At 41.5% G+C, this 21,024-nt stretch overlaps 1 protein-coding gene across 1 annotated transcript in view; it reads right to left on the reverse strand.

Moving 5' to 3' along the window:
* Positions 1–6,425: 6,425 nt before the first annotated feature.
* Positions 6,426–21,024, reverse strand: part of LOC124555058 (elongation of very long chain fatty acids protein AAEL008004-like) — an 81,697-nt gene continuing 67,098 nt past the window's right edge. Inside the window, exons 5-9 of the mRNA XM_047128833.1 lie at positions 19,274–19,330; positions 18,993–19,098; positions 16,767–16,903; positions 14,716–14,877; positions 6,426–8,251 (exon numbers count right to left, since the gene is read on the reverse strand). Coding sequence (XP_046984789.1) covers positions 8,081–8,251; positions 14,716–14,877; positions 16,767–16,903; positions 18,993–19,098; positions 19,274–19,330 — 633 coding nt within the window. The 3' untranslated portion in view covers positions 6,426–8,080. The remainder of the gene's footprint in view (positions 8,252–14,715; positions 14,878–16,766; positions 16,904–18,992; positions 19,099–19,273; positions 19,331–21,024) is intronic.

A 21,024-nucleotide genomic window follows, 5' to 3' on the forward strand; every position in this document is an offset into this window, starting at 1 on the left:
GGAAACCTACTGATATGTCTTCAGTTTATGATTAAGATGCTGGGAATACCAGTAATATTCATCGGTTATAAATGGACGCATAACCAAACTGCTTACTTCGTAACATTCACCATTGTTGATTGCGGAACGAGGAAATATGCCAGCGTTTCAGCTGACGGTCGTCAGATAGGTGAAAAGAGAAGCATACAAACCACTGAATTTGAAGAAAGCTTTATGGAACATTTAACTTCCAATCAAGGACGAGCACACGTTATCACATGGATGGTTGACGTATTGAACATGACAAGCACATACATGAAGCAAGATCAGGAAGTCGGCTTCTGAACCGAGGTAATAACTTCCGCAACTATTCCTTGATTAAAGCCGCATGGGGTAGCCGCGCGGTCTCGGGCGCCTCCCACGGTTTGCGCGGCTCCTCCCCGTCGGAGATTCGAGTCCTCCCTCGGGCATGGATGTGTGTGTCTTCCTTAGCGTAAGTTAGTTTAAGTTCGATTAAGTAATGTGTAAGCCTAGGGACCGATGATCTCAGCAGTTTGGTCCCATAAAAACTTACCACAAATTTCCAAAATTTCCTTCATTAAAGAGTGTTGTCCCTTATTTACCGAAAATCATGATGTTTACAAATGAGGCATGTTTCACGAAAGTGGGTGCTGATTAAAATGTTGCCCTTGGAAACTCTTGCAGTGTCCATGAGAGAGATTACTTGGTAAGTTTAAAGGGTCAAAGGATCGCAATTGGCGGAGACCACTTTACTAAACCACACACTTTACGGATCATTTTGACTAACTGTACTTAAACTTCATACTGAATGACATCTCGACGTCTGGAATCCATAGCATTGGAAGCGCTAGCATGTGCTACCAGCATTTCGATGGCTTGCACTGCACATATTCCATAGATATGAAGGAGATGATGTATTTGACCTCGAACGGCACCTGTGCAATGACCTCAGTACGGTGCAAGTGCAGTCGTAGTGAGAAAAGTGTTGTATGTAGTTATGAGTGCCTTCTGTCGGCGTGTGGTAGCGTTCTCGCTTCTCACGCCCGGGTTCCCGGGTTCGATTCCCGCCGGGGTCAGGATTTTCTCTGCCTCGTGATGACTGGGTGTTGTGTGATGTCCTAAGGTTAGTTAGGTTTAAGTATTTCTAAGTTCTAGGGGACTGATGACCGTAGATGTTAAGTCCCATAGTGCTCAGAGCCATTTGAACCATTTGAACCTTCTGTCGGAGCTAAGTGAATTGGAAAGTGGACAAATTGTTGGTCCTCGTAAGGTGGGTGATTCTGTAACCGAGGTAGCCGAAGTGTTTGGTGTTTCAAGTGGCACCGTGTCGAAGATTTATACTGTATACAGGTTTAAATAGTTCAAATGGCTCTGAGCAATAAGGGACTTAACATCTGAGGTCATCAGTCCCCTAGACTTAGAACTACTTAAACATAACTAACCTAAGGACATCACACACACCCATGCCCGACGCAGGATTCGAAACTGCGGCCGTAGCGGTCGCGCGGTTCCAGACTGAAGCGCCTAGAACTGCTCGGCCACACCGGCCGGCCTGTATACAGGGAAAGTAACTAAGCATAATCCGTTAAGTCAAAACGTGGACGAAGTGGATGTTGAGTGATTGTGACAAATAGTCATTGAAGAGGATTGTGACGAGAAATAAGATAATGACAGCTGCAAAAGTCACTGCTGAACTGAATGTCGCAATCGCTAAACATGTTAAGTCACTGCAGAACTGAATGTCGCAATCGCTAAACATGTCAGTACCAAAACAACACGAAGGGAGCTCCATGAACTGGGAACTGCGTGGTGAGTTGGAATACCAAAACCAGTAGTCAGTGATTCAGCTGACATTAACAAGAAAACGTGGTACTGAATCCATAAAATATGAACAATGGAATAATGGAATGAAATAGTTTGGTCAGTTGAGTCTCGTTTCACATTCTTTCATACTTCTGGCCGAGTTTATTTCTCAAATAGTGAAACATGGCGTGGGCTCGATGATGTTTTGGGCAGCCACATCGTGGTGTACAATATGCCCTAAGGTTACTCTGCAATGTCGCATTACTGCCAAAGATTATGTGAACATTTTGGCTGATCATGTCCATCCCACGGTACAATATTTGTTTCCCAATGGTGATGCTGTGTTCCAAGACGACAGAGCCATTGTCCAAACAACTTGCATCGTCCAGAACTTGTTTTGTGAGCACGTGGATAAGTTGTTGCAGCTCCCCTGGCCGCCCTAAACACCAGATCTCAATATTATTGAGACTTCGTGGTCTAGTTTGGAGAGAAGGCTGCGATATTGCTATCCACCTCCATCATCGTTAGCTTAACTTGCCGCTATTTTATACGGTGAATGGTATAAGATTACCTTGAAAATTAAACAGGATCTGTATGTAGCCATTTCGAGGCGACTGGAAGCTGTTTTGAATGCTAGCAGTTTTCCTAGACCGTATTAGCCATGGTAATGTGTTTTCCTTTTGTAGTTTCCATATTTTTGTCCACCTCCTGTGGTACACCATCAGTAGAAGCAGAAAGAGAAACCACTCTATGTCCTGTAGATATTTCATTTCTCATTTTCGGTCCAGGAACCCTTGGTGTAAAGTGTTCAAATTTAAGTCAAAGTTAGTCCTACTTTCGATCGTTAGAGTGTTGGGAACAATGCGGGAGTCCCGAATTACTGCTCAGGGTAATGCCTTACGCGAGATCGTGCCAATTACCATCCTCCGTCCTCTGTCAAGTGAGTATCTATTTCATGTGTGTAATGAGTGCAAAGCAAGGATAAGGGAATCCAGTCGAATTAAATAAGGCTATTCTGAAGGAATTAGATTAGGGAACGAGACACTTAAAATAGTTGATGAGTTTTGTTATTTGGGCAGCAGAATAACTGATGATGGCCGAATTAGAGAGGACATAAAATGTAGACTGGCAATGACAACAGAAGTGTTTCTAAAGAAGAGAAATTTGTCAACATCGAACAGAAATTTAGGTGTTAGAAAGTCTTTTCCTGAAAGTATTTGTGTGGACGATAAACAGTTTGCACAAGAAAAGAACAGAAGCTGTTGAGACGTGGTGCTGCAGAAGAATATTGAAGATTAGATGGGTAGATCACGTAACCAGCGAGGAGCTACTGAATAGAACTGGGGAAAAAAATTTGACGCGTGTAACAATTCGATTGGTAGGACACATTCTGAAACACCAAGGGATCACCAATTTAATATCGAGGGAAGTGCCAGGGACAAAAATCGTAGAGGGAGGTCAAGAGATGAATGCAGTAAGCTGATTCAGAAGGATGTAAGTTGCGTCAGTTATTCATAGATGAAGAGGTTTGCACAGGATAGAGTAACATGGAGAGCTCAACAACAACAAGAGTGCTTATGCACTGTAGTGTTTGTGTAGTTGTGGATGAGTATGTAATGAAAGAACGTATAGAGGTGAAATTCGATGTCAGCAAGTAGCTTACTTCACTCAAATAATGCTTGACGCAAGCTCCCCCTCCATGAGACAATACGCAATTGTTTATAATGTAACTCAGCAAGTCCAGTACTCACAAACATCAAACCACTATCACTCTTCCCGTAGTTAGACAAATATTGTCGATGAAATTTTCTAACACTTCCAGGCTGATTGCCACAGCACTAGAGTGCGTCGGCGACTTCGGAACTGCAGATGAATGACCAACAAACGTCGCTGTGGTTCAAATATTATTTAGAAAACACTTCAGTATTCACCTGTATGGCATCTACATCCATCCTCTGCAAATCGTTATGAACAGGATGGCAGTGGGAACTTTCCATTGTATGACATATTAAGCTTCGCTTGCCCCGAACCGAATGAAGGCGCAGACAAGAGAACAATTCATCAATTTCGCATACAATTCACTTGTATCTGTGGATAGCATCGGTGGAAAAGGAAGAGAATAAGAGAGAACGAGCTAATCGTGCCAACGCTAAGAATGCTGCTATTTTTTTCCGCTAACGTCTTCGGCACCCAGGTTACAGTTGAGACAGTGGTTATTATAGTAGCGATACAAAACTGTCCTGCTTAAATGGATTGTCTTGCAATGGCGAACTCGCTGTTTTGACAAAGCAAGCAAAATGGCACAGGAGAAAAATGTGAATGCCCGAATTTTTATGCAAGCTTGAAACGCATGAAGATGATGCTCATGGCACTAATGTGCAGCTCCAGACTTCCTTAATATTATTCCAAAATTCTACGTATGTCGACTGAAGCTTTTCGCTGGCTTCTCTTTGCAGTTGAGGGGAAGCGTGAAAACAGGATACTAATTACCGACGAGTAGTATAACCCTAGAGAAAGGTGGCATTTACATTCTGGTTCCTGGCAAGTGAAGAGTGTTACATTAGTAATTGTTCCGTATTTCAATAGCTACTCTATCTCAGATAGTTTTAATATGTGCTATGACAAATGCGAAACGTTAAAGTGTTTTATCAAATTACTGATAAGGAGTCCGCCCCCAGTAGCTGAGTGGTGCCGGCACGGTAGCTCAGCGTGTTCGGTCAGAGGGCTGTGTGCTCTCTGTAATAAAAAAAACTGCGTCAAGGCATCAACGATCAACTTGAATGGATGTCTTGTGACGTCCGCCCAGGCCAAACGCAACGAACTATACCGAAAAAATGAGTGGTTAGTGCGACAGAATGTTAATCTTAAGGGCCCGGGTTCGATTCTCGCCTGGGTCGGAGATTTTCTCCGCTCAGGGACTGGGTGTTGTGTTGTCCTAATCATCATCATTTCATCCCCATCGACGTGCAAGTCGCCAAATTGGCGTCAAATCGAAAGACTTGCACCCGGCGAACGGTCTACCCGACGGGAGGCCCTAGTCAAACGACATTTAAATTTATTTTTACGTATAAGGAACATAATTTCAATAAATTACAATTAATGTAATGTGAAATATGCATACGACATACCACGTAGCCTTCTTGATAAAAAGCATGTTTTTTTGTTAGAGCGGAGATAGCGTAAGCGAGGGAAAAACGAGTTTCATTTATACGGTTATTACATCGTAAGTTCCTAAAATAACAGAGATAAATTTGTGATCTAATTACAACTACCTTGAACGTAAGCCGCAATTATGACAAGATGTTTCGTACATTTTTCACTTAACATTTATCAGCATAAGAAATACATATTCGTATTCGTTTACTTTCAAGGAAATTTATTGCACTGTTCCTTTTGAACAGAAAGGAATAAAAAAGGTCGTGCCTGTTCCCTCCGGTTCCAATTCATGGAAGCAGGTCATGAATTTCTCACGTCGCAACAGGACTTTTCAGCTCTATGACAGTTTCCTACCAAGCATCTCTCCTTTTGTTCAGCATTTTGTACTGCGTATATCTTGGATCCCATAAGGACCTGTGATATCTATATTCCTCTATTAACAATATTACAGTCTCTGCTGACCACTACATCGCTCACGCAACTTACTTTCAATAATAAAAACAGTACGCATTAAAAACAGCAGACGAATGCTCAATGTGCTTTGGGCGCCGATGCTAAGAGCACGCGAACTCATATGATGATACGCGGAAATATCAACACCTAGCGCAACACGAGCGAGCACCTGCGAATGCTAACGGAATACGATTGAATGCTGTCTGCTCGCTCTCGCCTATCATTTACACTAAAAAGAATGCCGTTTCGCTGATGCGATTCACAGTGGCTTGCAGAATGTGGATGTAGATGTAAAGGTTATGCCAGTGAATAATGTGGTGCTTCCTAAATAACAGGGAAAGAAATGTTTCCCTTAGTTCGTGCTCTCGATATGAACTACAGCGAAGTTTGCCAGCCATTCAGTTCAGTACTATTATGCCATATTGTGCTTAGACCATTTAGATTTTGTAACAATAGTTCAGTCAGTATAGTAGTTGTCTTCTTAAATATGTGGAAATATTCCAGAAAACACTTAAAATACAGGAAACCTGAAAGAAGATGCTCGTATTGTGATTGTACTGATTATATGTGCGGGTAAAGAAAGCTACTTAGAATATATGGTATACTTATCTCTAATGCCGAAGATTCTTCCATATGGGAAATCTTAGCTTTGTTGTTGCGGTTCTGTGGGGCCTTTGATATTTCAGAAAAATGGTTCAAATGGCTCTGAGCACTATGGGACTCAACTGCTGAGGTCATTAGTCCCCTAGAACTTAGAACTAGTTAAACCTAACTAACCTAAGGACATCACAAACATCCATGCCCGAGGCAGGATTCGAACCTGCGACCGAAGCGGTCTCGCGGTTCCAGACTGCAGCGCCTTTAACCGCACGGCCACTTCGGCCGGCTGATATTTCAGAGCAATTTATTGTGATTTACGTTCTGTATTATGTGGAGTAAACAATAAATGGTATTTTGATTGATAAAGGATATCAGGATGTGTATTGTGATCGAGAAAAACAAATGAAACACGATTTGCATAAATAAATAGTAAATATTTGAATATTTTCACAACAGAATGACATATTACACAATGTTTTGACATGTGCAGTATAAAAGTGATAATCCCAAACGAGCGATAACAGTTCATATCCTTTAAGTCCAAATTTTTAGAAAGGCTTTCTAAAATTTATTTCGAATGAATTCCTGTTAATCGACGCAAATAATTATTTGAAACATATAAAAACTGTAGGGACTAAATGCGTTAATTATACACACATATTTGAGTTAAAATATTGATATGTGTACTCATGATGTTGACTTATCCAATTGAAAACGTTGTTTAACAAAAATACACATACACTCTGAGGTGTAAATCGCGCAGAGCAAACATCCCCTGTGCTCCTAGTTTCTAGTTGTTACGCTCAGATAATATATAGCCATGAGAGAAGAAGCTACACAACTGTTAAAAATACCTTCATTTTGAGGTAATTTTCGTAAATATACTTTCTACATGTTTTTAAAAATAACATCACAGTAGTTTAGTTACAGCTCATTTAAGCAACACAGATTTGCAGGAAAGATTTCCTTCCTTCTAGGGGTCTAGGAAGACACACACACAATGTGCTGTCGTAGCGGCTTTGTGGTGATCTGTTCAGTGACGAGTTGTGTGTCGCAGTCTAAACAGCAGCTGAATATCGAATTCCGTTACAGTGCTCTTAAGCGATTACAAACAATGAATAATGTCACTCATTAGCACAACATTCAACGTGTACACACAATTATTCCGAAGCAAGTTCAGGGCTGACTTCAAGGAATTACAAATATTTTGTACTTGGTATATTGATGGGATTAAACGGCTTTAAATTCTCGGCAAGTGTATGTTGACAGAAGGTAACTTTGTACTAGAAACACGAGGGGCTTTCCTTAAGAGTATATAAGTTGTTTTCATGAGGAAACCTATGGAAGAAATAGCTACGATTACGACATTACGATTTTTAAATCACTGGGATGGCGGTGATCGTCGCGTTGTAAAACAACTGTACGAACATTTCACCCGCGATGTCGATCTAACGAAATCCCTTTATATATTGTGGCAAGTATTCCGACCAGCGATAAGTCACAAAACGCGGCCTGCTGGCCGCATCTGTAGCAGTACTCGACAAGCAATGTCCATTTCCACTCCATCGAATCCAATTACACATTGTAATTATGTGTAACACTTCTGATCTATTCTGCCAGCACAGCCCAACAAACGGAGTTGCCCTACACGAGTGGTGAGGCTACATAGCGTTTCTGATTACTTCAGTTACCACTCTGTAGTTCAGTCTGAATGCCACACGCGCATCGGATGCACTGTGAAAGAGCGAGCGATAACGTTGCCTGCAGCTTCTCAACAAATAATTGTTGTCACTTGAACATGACAGAAAAAGTTGTGAGCGGCTACTTCGTCGCCAGTGTGAGAGTGAGAAGAACTGTCCTGCTGCGGAGTCACAGAGAAGCAGACGTCATTTGTTTGTGAGTTGTCCCACGTATACGGAGGCTCAATGTGAGCGCCTGTCTCTCAGAGCTGGGTAGTCTTCACACGCATCCACCGCGTTCAGACAGCCACACACGCGCAAACAAGTCCGCATTTCTTAGCCGACGGTGTGCAGCCTGAGGCGATGGGAGATTCGGTGGCGTAGGCGCGTTAGCTCTGGTCGATGAAGGCCCTGTTTCGAAGCTCGCTGGTCGTATAGCCCGCCTGCACCGCCGCCTTGGGCTGTTCGTAGAAGCTGTTGCTATTGTTGTTGCTGGAACTGTTGCTGGAACTGTTGCTGTTGCCGTTGCACACGGGTTTTGTATGGTTCGACTCCACCACCTGAAACAATACATACGAAATTTTTACATTATTTGAGAAAGTAATTCGGGTAAAATTAGAAAACACTCCAACGGTCCGTTTGGCTGTGCGACCGACCAGATGCTACAAACGGATGATTCCTCATAAGCGGAACCTACGAAGAAAAAGGCTTGATATCAAAATTGGAAACAGTGGAAATGTTACCTCGTTACACCGCAAGCAACGCATTGCTATCTTCATCAGAAATTCGATATCTACTAGTAGTTAAAGACCTCCTCTAGGCTTTTCATTACATTACAGCCTTCAGCAATACTCATCCATGTTGTTCCTGCTTGTTTTCCAATGTTATCTATCTACCATCAATTATGTAGTAGGCTCAGTCTTTTGTTATCTCTTGGAATCCAGCAACGAACTTACTTCATCCGTTAGACAGACTACAAGTCCCGCCTACGTTCATTTCATTTTCACTGCCTTCACAGTTACATCTAGTCTGTCCCCTGATCAATTTGTTTGTTTCCCGTCTCTCCTGTCTCCCAAGAAGCTACTTTGCACATTAAAAATCCATGTTTCACTGTCTTAAGTCAAAAATGGTAATAAGAGTGGAGTTCAATAAGTAATACTTTTTTCTCGGCCAATTTAGCTTGAAAAAAAAAATGCAAAATTTCTTGTGGGACGTCGTGAATATTCCCGCTTCAGGCCCTACTGTTTCATGAAGTTCGGGCAGGTGGCGTCGGTTTACGTAGCTTCCAAAATGGCATTTGTAACAGAGGTGTTTTCCAATCAGAGAGCTGTCATTTGTGTCTTCTGGCGGAGAACTAGAGCATCGCAGGTATTGATAGGAACTTGCAGAATGTCTACGGAGACCTGGCAGTGAACAAAAGCACTGTGTGTTGTTGTGCCATGGCGTGTGTCGTCATCGCAATGAGGTTGTGCATATCTGTCCAGTCTCCCACTTGCCGGCCGGCTGCGCACACCTGTGACTCCTGCAATGTTGGAACGTGCGGACACACTCATTCGAGATGATCTACAGATCACAGTCAGACACCTCGCTGTTTAACTGGACGTCTCTGTTGGTAGTGCTGACACACTCGTTCACCAGTTGGGATACTCAAACGACTGTGCCCACTGTGTTTGTCGCCGCCTACACACATTTCGACTTCCACCTGTATGGCCCAAAGAAAGATGCACTCCACGGGATGCTGTACGTGGATGATGGGGAGGTTATTGATGCAGCAAGACGTTAGCTCCGACGTCGATCAGTAGAGCGGTACCATGTTGGTAAACAGGTTCTCCCATTAAGGTGACGTAAGGACGTCACATTGAAAAATGGTTCAAATGGCTCTGAGCACTATGGGACTTAACATCTGTGGTCATCAGTCCCCTAGAACTTAGAACTACTTAAACCTAACTAACCTAAGGACATCACATACATCCATGCCCGAGGCAGGATTCGAACCTGCGACCGTAGCAGTCGCGCGGTTCCGGACTGAGCGCCTAGAACCGCGAGACCACCGCGGCCGGCGTCACATTGAACAAAGGTAATGTTGAAAAATGGGGTTTTGTGGCCCAAAGAGTGCGGAATAATATGGTGTGCTGGAATGCTACATAAGACCAACCTAGTTTCAGAACAAAAGTGTTGCATTAGTTATCGAACACCTCTCGTAAAAATAGATCACAAATTTTACTTCTACAGTAGGAGGGATTGCTACGTTAAGCAGGTTAAGCTGTAGTTTAAGACTGATTTGTGACATTTATTTCGTACACTAGATTATGTGGGGAAGTAGCTTCACACGTACTAGAATCTAGTAATATTATATGCTAATACTGTAGAAACCTATAATGAGTGACGGTATAATAATTGAATAAAGTTAAAAATAGTTTTCATTATCATCCTATTTACTTTTGTTTGTATCAGTATATTTTCAAAGACTGTGAAAGTCTTTTAGTTCTACTGGAGTTACAACAAACCGCATATGTTAGAAAGAACAGCGGAACAAAAGAATCTTGTCAGCCTCTCCCAAAAGGTAATATTATGAAGGAAGGGAAAGGATGTCTACTCTTGCCTTCGTTTCTTAGCGCTATCTTGTTACATCTCCGTAAGACACACAAGGGGAGGAAGGAATAGCGAGGTCACGTAGTTCATGATTTCTCACAAACCACAACTTGTGTTTCTGTGTTTACTTTCATGTTCGAGGCCCAAAGAGAGAGCTGTCTCGAGATAGTGTAGATTCAAATTACTGACAGCTAGACTTTATGATAGTGAAGATATGTGTAAAAAAGAACATCGAAACGTTTAAGCATAATTTTTTTATTGAGTCTTGTTTATTCAATCATATGATACTGCTTCGCTTTTATGGTAAAAGCACTCTCAGTATTTGCTAACGAAGATTTTATTTTGCCATGCAGCTTGATATATTTGTAAGCTTATAAGTAAATATGTAAACATTCCCAGTACGATAGAAGGAAGGCTAGAGTTTAACTTCCCGTCGACAGTGAGATCGTCAGAGACGGAGCACAAGCTCTTTTTAGGGAAAGATTGGGATAGAAATAGACCGTGCCCTTTCAAAGTAACCATCCGTAATTTACCTTAAGTGAGTTAAGAAAATCACGGGAAACCTAAATGTGGATGGTCGTACGAGGATTTGTACCGTCGTCCTAATACGTGTACAGTCTGATAACCACTCCTCTACCTCGCTCGGTATTCCACTACTGGGCAGCGGTGGGGGAGGGGGGGGCATGTGAATCAGTCGTGTAGAGACAATAAAGGACGAACATCCTATCGACCAAGAGGTCGTAGAAATGGAAAATGAGAACCCATTTCCTTAGCAAAGATTCAACTTCACACGTAGATGGCGGAGTGAGACAGACAGCCATAAAGCGGCCAAAAGGGAGGGAGGGAGGGAGAGAAGCTCATGTAGGGAAGACAGTGAAAGAACAGTGCTATTGTCATCTGTATTTTGGATTCAAGTAACTGCGTCATTTCGGTGGGAAGTACTCACAAATGAGATATTGTGGAATTAAAGTGTTATTAGTGTCACGTAAAAGTAATTTTTAAAAATATTTTCCTACTGCAAGTAGCGGGTACTTGCGTATACAAACAGGTGTTGCTAATACAGGTAAGGAATGGAACAAAATGGACAGCAGCTGTGCTTTCTACCACATTCTACAAGGAGCCTTGAAGAGCATCGATATTGCCGATAGACAGGAAATTCTGCTGGAGGAATTGCGTTCCGAGCCGTCCTTGTTCTCCAGAGCGCACAAACTCGTTTCGCAACGCGGGCGGCGGGCACGATCCGACCGGTTCCGCTTACCTACGAGCCAAAGCATCTCTAGTCCTGATACAGGTGACTTTTCCACGTGTCCGCGGGAACTTTCCGACGTCGATTTTCTGTTTACGTCGCAGTGCGGAGCGCAGGCTGCCTCTAACCGAACCGCGAGCAGAGTGACGGGTGAACGACACGTCAGCGGCAGGTGTTTACCATCAGCAGTTCACTCCGGTGTCCGCTCTCGCTGCACCCTGAGACGGACTGTAGACAGTATGCTAATCACGAACGAAGAATCCGATTTCATGTTGTTCAGTATGAAATGCAGAACGAGCTGGCGTGCTTCCAAATCATTCCAGATTTTCTTTTCCTTATTCACGATGGAGTAATCAGCATTTAACGTCTACACAGTCCCTACAACACAACAGTATTTGTTGAATAAATGTTATTGTTCCCATTGCAATGAAATTATGATATGTGAAAGTTTCCACTGAGCTAAAAAATCTCAGAATACGATGTCTTGTTCCAAATGCAACTGTCCTAAAAGTTTCTTCGTACAACCATATTCAAACGGTATGAAATGAATAAAAGAACTATTATTGAAAACCCAAGCATTATGCGCTTTTTCGTGATTCCACTATTGAATCGTGTAAGCACGTAAAGTCAGACAGTATGGGACTTAGGCTACACTCCACTTTGTCTCTATGGATTTTAAGGGCATCTAAGGTGCAAAGTTTAAAGTATTTTACACGTATCTTTTCACTACTGTTACTTATAGCTTCATTAGTAAGAAGGTAATTCTGCGAACGCGGCCGCCTCCCTCTATCATTGACAGAGCTGGCATACTCTGTCATTTTTATTTCTCGCATTTTTATCTGTAGCTACAGGAATGGCTGCTCAGTTAACACTCAACTTTGGTAAATATACGTAAATGCCGTCTTCCTGTCAAATAGAAGTTGGTGCATTATGTTGCAATTCATTGCGATATGACAATACGAGAGAAATCGTACCGCATCAGTTAACACCACAACGTATATTACTATCACTTTTAATACTGTCGAGACGAATTGGGTGTAGTTTAATTATGTTCTGTCTTAGATTGCCGTTTACTAAACTGATCGTCGCTGTTCTCGGAAGGTAAAGACAACAATATCATGCATCGTAGTGAGGCTTTTGCGCAGTAATCTTCCCGTAATGAAACAAAATATGGGCAACATTTCGTGAATGACTGGCTCTCGACGTCCTACGGGGCATGTTTGGCAACTCCGGCCAGCGTTGCGTCATTTCTCTGTGATAGCCCTAATTGCTTATGCAAGGATCTACCGGCAGCGACGCCAGAACAACAGAAAGTGGTATGTCGCAAGCACACCGTGACCTCGCCTGCAGAAACTCTCTTCGCCTATGCACCATTGATACTAAGCTCCCATTCGTATTGCGTAACTTATTGTCAACACCGCAAGCGCAGAAACATCAAACATAGTAGATTTATGAAAACTCGTCATACATACAGGTTTGCGGTGGTCATTCTCACAAGAACACGCCGAGTCACTTCTCGCGCTTCCTTTCCAGAGCTATGACGGCTTCACTTCATCTGTGCAGGCGGTAAGAAGACTGGCACATATGTGCACGCCTCGTCTCCTCCCAGCGGCCCACTACTTCAGAGTTCGAAGATAAGCAAACTGGCTTGCCTACTACGTCAAGTTCCTTGACGTTTAACGCAGAGTCAAGTAAAAATATTCAAAACTGTGGTTTTTATTTCCTTATTTATCTTTCCTCAGCTTGACAAATCGAAGGGAAAAGTGCGACAGTGATGCAATCGACAAAATGGATACGTGCTCTGACGTCACGCTCTTAGATGCCAGTTTCACATTCGCCCACATGCGATTTTACCACTCATTTGTTGTGTTACTGATATCACAAAATTTCACACTGGCCACTCCGTTTTCTTGTTCACATCGCGCGTGCCTTAGCCTCACATCAGTCCTTACTTGCTGACTAGTTGCTATGGCACTGTTTAACGGCGGCTTTTCATGCTGTTAACTGGCCGGGGTGTCACATTCATTCTTGTGTCATTTACGCCTTAACAAACAATGATAAAGAGAAATGAACTCCTCAAAAGCAGCAAAGTAGTAACAGAAACAAAAGATATTATACTAAATTAACATGCCAAAGTTATACAATTTTCTCCTTTTATACGACACCCGGAATAATTGGCTGACAGGTTTACCCCTCAGATCGAGACATGTTTTTTCGCCTCTGATGTCACTTCCTTCCCAGCGTATTATTCAAAATGAGATTTATTAATGTTCAGCTGTTCTGAGCGTTGTTACGTATTTCGAGGTCGTCGCTGTTATTTGTTCCTCCGCGGGGCAGCTGTTTTCACTGATGGTCAGTGTCTTGTCTTCACTTCAGGTTACTGGAAGGAGGGGCTAGAAGGAGAGTTATCGTTCATCGTTCCGTCAACGTCTGGCTCAGTTCAACGAAGGTATGGGAGTAATCAGCTGTACCCTTTTTTGAAGGAACCGACATGGTATTCGTCCCATAGGATTTGGGGAATCCACGAATAAACTAAATCTGGACTGTCATACGGATATTCGGGTTTCACTGCTCCAGAATACGATAAATTCTTAGGTAAGAACTTAGGTATATGACAAGTTTCATGACAGTGTAACATAGGAACAAAATTACATTTTACTACCGTTAATGCGTATTGACGTAGGGAAAGTTCTAGATCTTGGTTTCAAAAAGGATGCTAGAAATCCGTTACCCAATAACAGAACTGCACATCTCATTTCTCACTTCTAAAAATTTAAGTACAAAATAGCTGAAATACGACGAGAGACCAGGGATTTTGCTTGGACTCACGTGAAAAATACCTAAAAAATAATTTATTGTGAACAATAAAGTTCAAGGCACAAACTTATTCAGCCCAAACGTCCAGTCACAGATCGAAATCCCCAGCTCAGGCGATGAGGGATTGGTCTAAATAATGCAGCACAAATAGTACATTTAACATTATTCTGGTCAACTGTTTGATTACTGTGGAATAGTCGTCTAATCTTTTTCCCACCCCTCCTTGCACCTCCTCTTCCTCCCCCTCCATAGTCTGCTGAAACACGGAGAAAAGTTTCACCGTTTACTTTTCTTCTAAAATACTAGGAGCCACTAGAAGGCAGTGTTTACTCTGACAACACGACATTATACGACAGTTCAATTTCTCACCTTCTTCAGTGGTTTCCTCTTGTAGGCCTGCTTGTAGAAGTCGGAAAACAGGAAGTAGAACATCACTGCGTGCATTCCGATCCACCAGACGAAGGCGCGTGGATAGTCGCAATCGATGAAGAGCAGCTGGAAGGCATGTACCATGACCAACACGAACTGCACCTGTTAAATTGTCAGAGGCTGTGTTAATGCAAATTCCATCAAGCTGCAAGTTGTGTGTCAGTCTCTTTTATATATGCTAACAGCAACTGTGAAGGCATTTACCTAAGATATACTTCCTGGTGTCTGACTGGATGGAAAATTCCAAATGTTTTCCAGATTATTTTGATAACTGACGTAGTTGTTTTCGTTTGGTGCTATAGACGGTTGTCTTAAAAGAACTAGCTTCCTGGTTACAAATTAAGCAGTGAGCACGGCTAAGATTATTGTCGGCAGCACCTACCGGAAACGACTTCATCAGTTGCCTTGAATAATCTGCAAAAAAAAATGGAATCGCTACCTCGTCTGGACATCTGGAAACTTATCTTCTACCAATTACTCCAAGAAAACCTCTAAAAGCTTTTATATCTATCTTTTACACTGTGTCATTCTTGTTTCGTTGTTCAGCTAACAAATATAGGCCCATTTTAAATGATGTTTGGAGCTCGCTATAAACATTTTAATTTACTGCTTTGTATTATTTAGGAAAATCAACATGGCGATTTGGCGTTTTTAAAACAATAGATATCTAGTGATGTTGTTACAGTTTATTCTTAAAAGTAAATGGAAAATTGTGAAACCATTATTTTTGATCTGTCATTAACCAATTCACCATTATTCAAAGATAAAGAAGCTACTTCGATGCAAAAAGTTTTACTTACTAGTTATCAGATAAGCGACTCATCACCTTGCTAAAATCAGTACCCATACATATTTCAGGATAGGGGTTTCAGAGTGTTCTGTATCTTTTGTCTGTCTGATGACTTCAGCGTTTCTGCATTTAACATAGCAAGAATACTCACTGCATTTCCAATTTAAGGTTGTCAACATGAGGACAGAGAGGAAAGGACCAAACCTTAACGCACGTGCTATAAGAAATATACGTGCTGCGCCAATTGCCACGCGTCAGTGCTCTGTGTGTTCTACTGACGGAGGCCAACAGCTTTTAAGGAATGAAGCGGTGCGTCATTGCTTTTCATTTGTATCACACTGTTTAGGGATGCAACTATCGTAAACAGTTTTGGAAGGCGTTGAATAATGCTTAACTCTGTTACATTTTAAATACAAGCATCTACAACATGTTTAATTAAATACTCTTAAGGGTGTGAGCGTTTCATCATGAAAAATAGAATTCGACGTTTCGGCTGTTGCTTCTGACAGCTGTCATTAGGTTGACTCGCACTCATTAAGGCAGCTTCCAACAAGAGCGAAAATGTTCTTAAATTATTTCATATGGTGATGCGGTCACATGTGCATAAAATTTTGTTGTTAATTTGACATCGACCGCGAAAAGCTACGATTTTTGAGACCTGCTCTCTAATAGGAGGAGAAAGACTGTTAAGAAGGTAACGGTTTGAAACGAAAAAGATACTAAAACGAGTGTCTTGTCTGTGTGAGATACTGTGTTTTTCGATCTTTGCATGCTATGAAAGGAAAAAACTGTTAAAATTCATAGACTTATTTTCCTTTCTCTTACACCAAAGCACTGACTAATAAGTAGTGGAAATTTGCGTATTAATGCATATAAATGTCGCCTAACCCTCTGTTACTTTAGGGAAACAAATTACGTAACATTTTACTCTGATTATTCCATTTCTGCTGACTAAGGGATTAGCAACATTTACATCTGTTCGTTTATGCCACATTCATGTAACACTCTTTTATGAATGATGGACATGGGAAATGATTCGACAATAGTAACTCCTGCACAATATTTTGGACAAGCTTGTATTACAACTGCGTTGCGACACACAAATACGGCATCGTACCTAATGTCTTTCACTCTCTTCAGTGACTATTAAGGTTAGGCGTGCAACATAAATGTATGCCTGTCCTTTACGATTATTACTTACCATCTGTAGGACGGTGAGGTATTTCTTCCACCAGAGGTAACGCTGGAATCGCGGTCCTAAGGCAGCCAGCAGGTAGTACGTGTACATGACGATATGCACAAACGTGTTGAGGAGTCCGAAAAATGTGCTGTGGCCACCTGCAACACAACATAACTTGGTTATTAATATTCTGTCATGAAGCTCGCTTGTGTGTGTGTGTGTGTGTGTGTGTGTGTGTGTGTGTGTGTGTGTGGTGTGGTCCCATAGCTCAGCAACTTTTCAATCTTATTTATGCGCTTAGAGAGAGAGAGAGAGAGAGAGAGAGAGAGAGAGAGAGAGAGAGAGAGAGAGAGACAGGCAGACTTGTATCTTTGGTATCTGATTCGTCTCTAGCACACTAACATGAAATAAACGTAGGCAGAGCAGTACTGGGACCCTTGCCGTTCAAGTCGTATGTTAACGATCTGAGAGACGATGTTGTTGGTAGCCTCAGACTATTTGCAGATGTTGCAGATATATATGATGATGTACTATCTGATAAAAGCTTCATAAATATTCAATTAGATCTTGTTAAGATTTTGAAATTGTGGAAAGCTTTGTAACTTGCTTTAAATTTTCAGAAATTGAAAACTGTGCACTTCACAAAACACGAAACTTATTATCCTATGGGTATAGTATCAACGAGTTTCATTTGGAATCAGTCAACTCATACAAATACCTGGTAGTGGGGGTATGAAATGATATGATGACACTCGGTCAGTCTAGGTTGAGCAGATGACAAACTTCGGCCGGCCGTGGTGGTCGTGCGGTTCTAGGCGCTGCAGTCCGAAACCGCGGGAATGCTACGATCGCAGGTTCGAATCCTGCCTCTGGCATGGATGTGTGTGATGTCCTTAGGTTAGTTAGGTTTAAGTATTTCTAAGTTCTAGGGGACTGATGACCTAAGATGTTAAGTCCCATAGTGCTCAGAGCCATTTTGACAAACTTCGGGTCACTGGTTAGATACTGGGAAGATGCAAACTGTTTATAAGGTTTAAAGAACATTCCTGCTACCTGTCCTGTAGCACAGCTGTAATGTGTGGGATCAATGCCAGGTAGGATATTTAAGTCATACGAAGACGGGCAGTACGAATTTTCGCAGGTAGAGCGTCATGGAAAAGCCGAAAAATCTGAACTGGCACGCGCTAAAGATAGACAGTACCTATCCAGCCAAAGCCTACTTACTCAGCTTCACTGCGAAGACAAGGTTAGACTAAGCACAGAGCTCACAGAGGCATATATGAGAGCGATCATTCTTTCTCCACATCATACGTGATTGGAACGTCAGGAAACCCTAATATGTAGTACTATGAAAAGTACCAGCTGCCAAACATTTCACAGTGGTATGCAGAGTATAGACGTTGATCTTAGGTACTGATATTTTTAAGCGGTGGCACTGACCACAGTTTCGTGGATGGTTCGTTCCTGCAGCAATCTTGAATAATTTTGCTTTGTTGCACATTTAAGATATTTTTCCGCTTCCCCTGTCCGCCGTGGCGTCAGAGATACCGTTTAGAGATTCACCTGTATGATGCAAGGAAACCTTAGTTCCAATTGGCTGAACAGTGTGTACCCAAATGATAAAAAAAAAGATCGTATGGCATTGTTTGCCAGGAGGCCCCATTCGGGGGAGTTCGGCCACCGTATTGCAAATCCTTTTGTAGGTAACACCATATCGGCGACTTGCGAGTCAATGGTTTTATTGTGACAACATCGCTTGGCTGTTGTGTGTAAGAGAAAGAATGAGTAATGAAATTCATTTGTGTATCTTACGGACACTGAGTGTCTTATTTATAGGTTTAGTTTGCCCTCATTCATTTTATACTTTAGATGTGATGTTTCTATTACTAATTGTGCTCTTGTGACTAACCATTTTCACAGTGTATAGTGACGCATTTCGAGTAAACCGTTACAACACGTACATGCTATATAAAGTTCAGACGACTGGGAAAAGAAAACAAATGCGCTTGCAAGATTCCATTCCTCAGACCCATGCTCGCGTTACTTTCATCTCTGACAGTAAACTTTACATTGTTCATCACAGATTATTGGGAAATCTCAACGTCATTTTCTGTGCTAATATTTAAAGCGGCATGGTATGTTCCCTTTAATTGAAATCAAGACTTACGTTTAAGTGTAATAGGCATAAAATTTTTCCTTGAAAATTTTTTCATATTAATAACTTTAAAAAGAAAAATAAATTCTCACCAGGGGTGAATTTGACACCGAACCAGACACTCATGGGCATCACACCGTGATGTACCACGTGCAGCGTCGAAATCTGCTCGTTCTTCTTCCTCAGCACGAAGAAGATCTGAAATACATCATCTGAATGAGCATCTCTCTGAATGGAAAATTTATCTACGATAAACAGATGTGTACCATGAGCCCGTACGAAGAATCTGAAGTTTGTAAACAATAGGATACAATTACAAGTAAATATAGGTACAGTTGCAAGACACTAGTCTGAATAATCAAAGTGTACTCACAGTGTCAAAGAATTCTGTGAACTTGGAGAAGTAGTACCACCAACACCCACGAGCTACCTGCAATTAGAAATTGATCTTGAGGCGAGACGATAAAAGGAAACACACAATTTTCTTTTACAACTGCGTTAATTTGTTAAACGTGTGCATGAACTGTAATAACTGTAAATATCTTGGAGGGATATTTAGCAATACGTTTTTGCTGTCATTAAAGTAATATGAATCAACGATTATTTAACATGATTTTTCTATTGTTACTGCACCTGGAATTGAAGAAAATAAATTCTGCAAGTATTTTGCACAAGGATACTTCATCTCCCTTTTTATGCTGTGCTCGTTTATCTAAGTAAGGAACAGTCTGAGAACTCCAAATTTGTCCAAAGGCTTCATAGACTCAAAGCTCGGGGTCCTGATGTTTGTATAATGCTTTATCAACCACACAATATTTCTGTCTTTCTGCTTCTCGCATTTAAATATCGGGCTAAAATGAGGTCACTATCCGAGATCATAATTGACGCCTGGGAAACTTTTTTAACATTAAATTATGTGGACAAAAAACTTTGATGATGTTTCCTTGAATTTATTCTGGTCACAATATCATTTTATATGGAAAAATGTCAGGACATATAATGATTATTGACCGATACAAAACCCTGATTCGAACATTTTCTTTCCAGTATCACTGAAGTATAAACTATGGTGTCTAGTGCATGGTGTCGCTACTGGGCATTGAAAAACTTAGATTACCAGATATTTAGACTTGCTGTTGTTGTGATCTTCAGTCCAAAGACTGGATTGATGCAGCTCTCCATGCTACTCTGTCCTATGCAAGTCTCTTCATCTCCGAGTAACTACTGCATCCTACATCCTTCTGCATGTGTTTAGGTTTTCCATCTCTTGGTCTCCCTCTACGATTTTTACCCTCCAGGTTTCCCTCCAGTACTAAAGTGGTGATACCTTGATGCCTCAGAATGTGTCCCACCAACCGATCCATTCTTCTAGTCAAGTTGTGCCACAAATTCCTCTTCACTCCAATTATGTTCAGTATCATCTCATTAGCTACGTGATCTAACCATCTAATATTCAGCATTCTTCTGTAGCACCACATTTCAAAAGCTTCTATTCTCTTCGTGTTTAAACTATTTATCGTCCGCACAAATACTATCAGAAAAGACTTCTTGAAATTTAAATCTATACTCAATGTTAACAAGATTCTCTTCTACAGCAACGCTTTCCTTGCCATCGCCAGTCTACATATTATATCCTCTCTACTTCGACCATCCTTAGTTATTTTCCTGCCCAAAAAGCAAAATTCGTATACTACTTTAAGTGCCTCAGTTCCTAATCTAATTCCCTCAGCATCACCTGATTTAATTCGACTACATTCTATTATCCTCGTTTTGCTTTTATTGATGTTCATCTAATAGCCTCCTTTCAAGACACTGTCCATTCCTTTCATCTCGTTCTCCCAAGTCCTTTGCTGTCTCCGACAGAATTACGATGTCTTAGGCAAACCTCAAGGTATTTATTTCTTGTCTCTAGATTTTAATTCCTACTCCAGATTTTTATTTGGTTTCCTTTACTGCTCGTTCAATGTACAAATTGAACATCGGGGATAGACTACAACCCTGTCTCACTCCCTTCTCAACCACTGCAACCTTTTCATGCCCTCGACTCTTATAACTGCCTTCTGGTTTCTGTACAAATTATATATAGCCTTTCGTCCCCGGTATTTTACTCCTGCCACCTTAAAA

This window comes from Schistocerca americana, chromosome X (genome assembly GCF_021461395.2).
Source record: "Schistocerca americana isolate TAMUIC-IGC-003095 chromosome X, iqSchAmer2.1, whole genome shotgun sequence".
Lineage (NCBI taxonomy): Eukaryota > Metazoa > Arthropoda > Insecta > Orthoptera > Acrididae > Schistocerca > Schistocerca americana.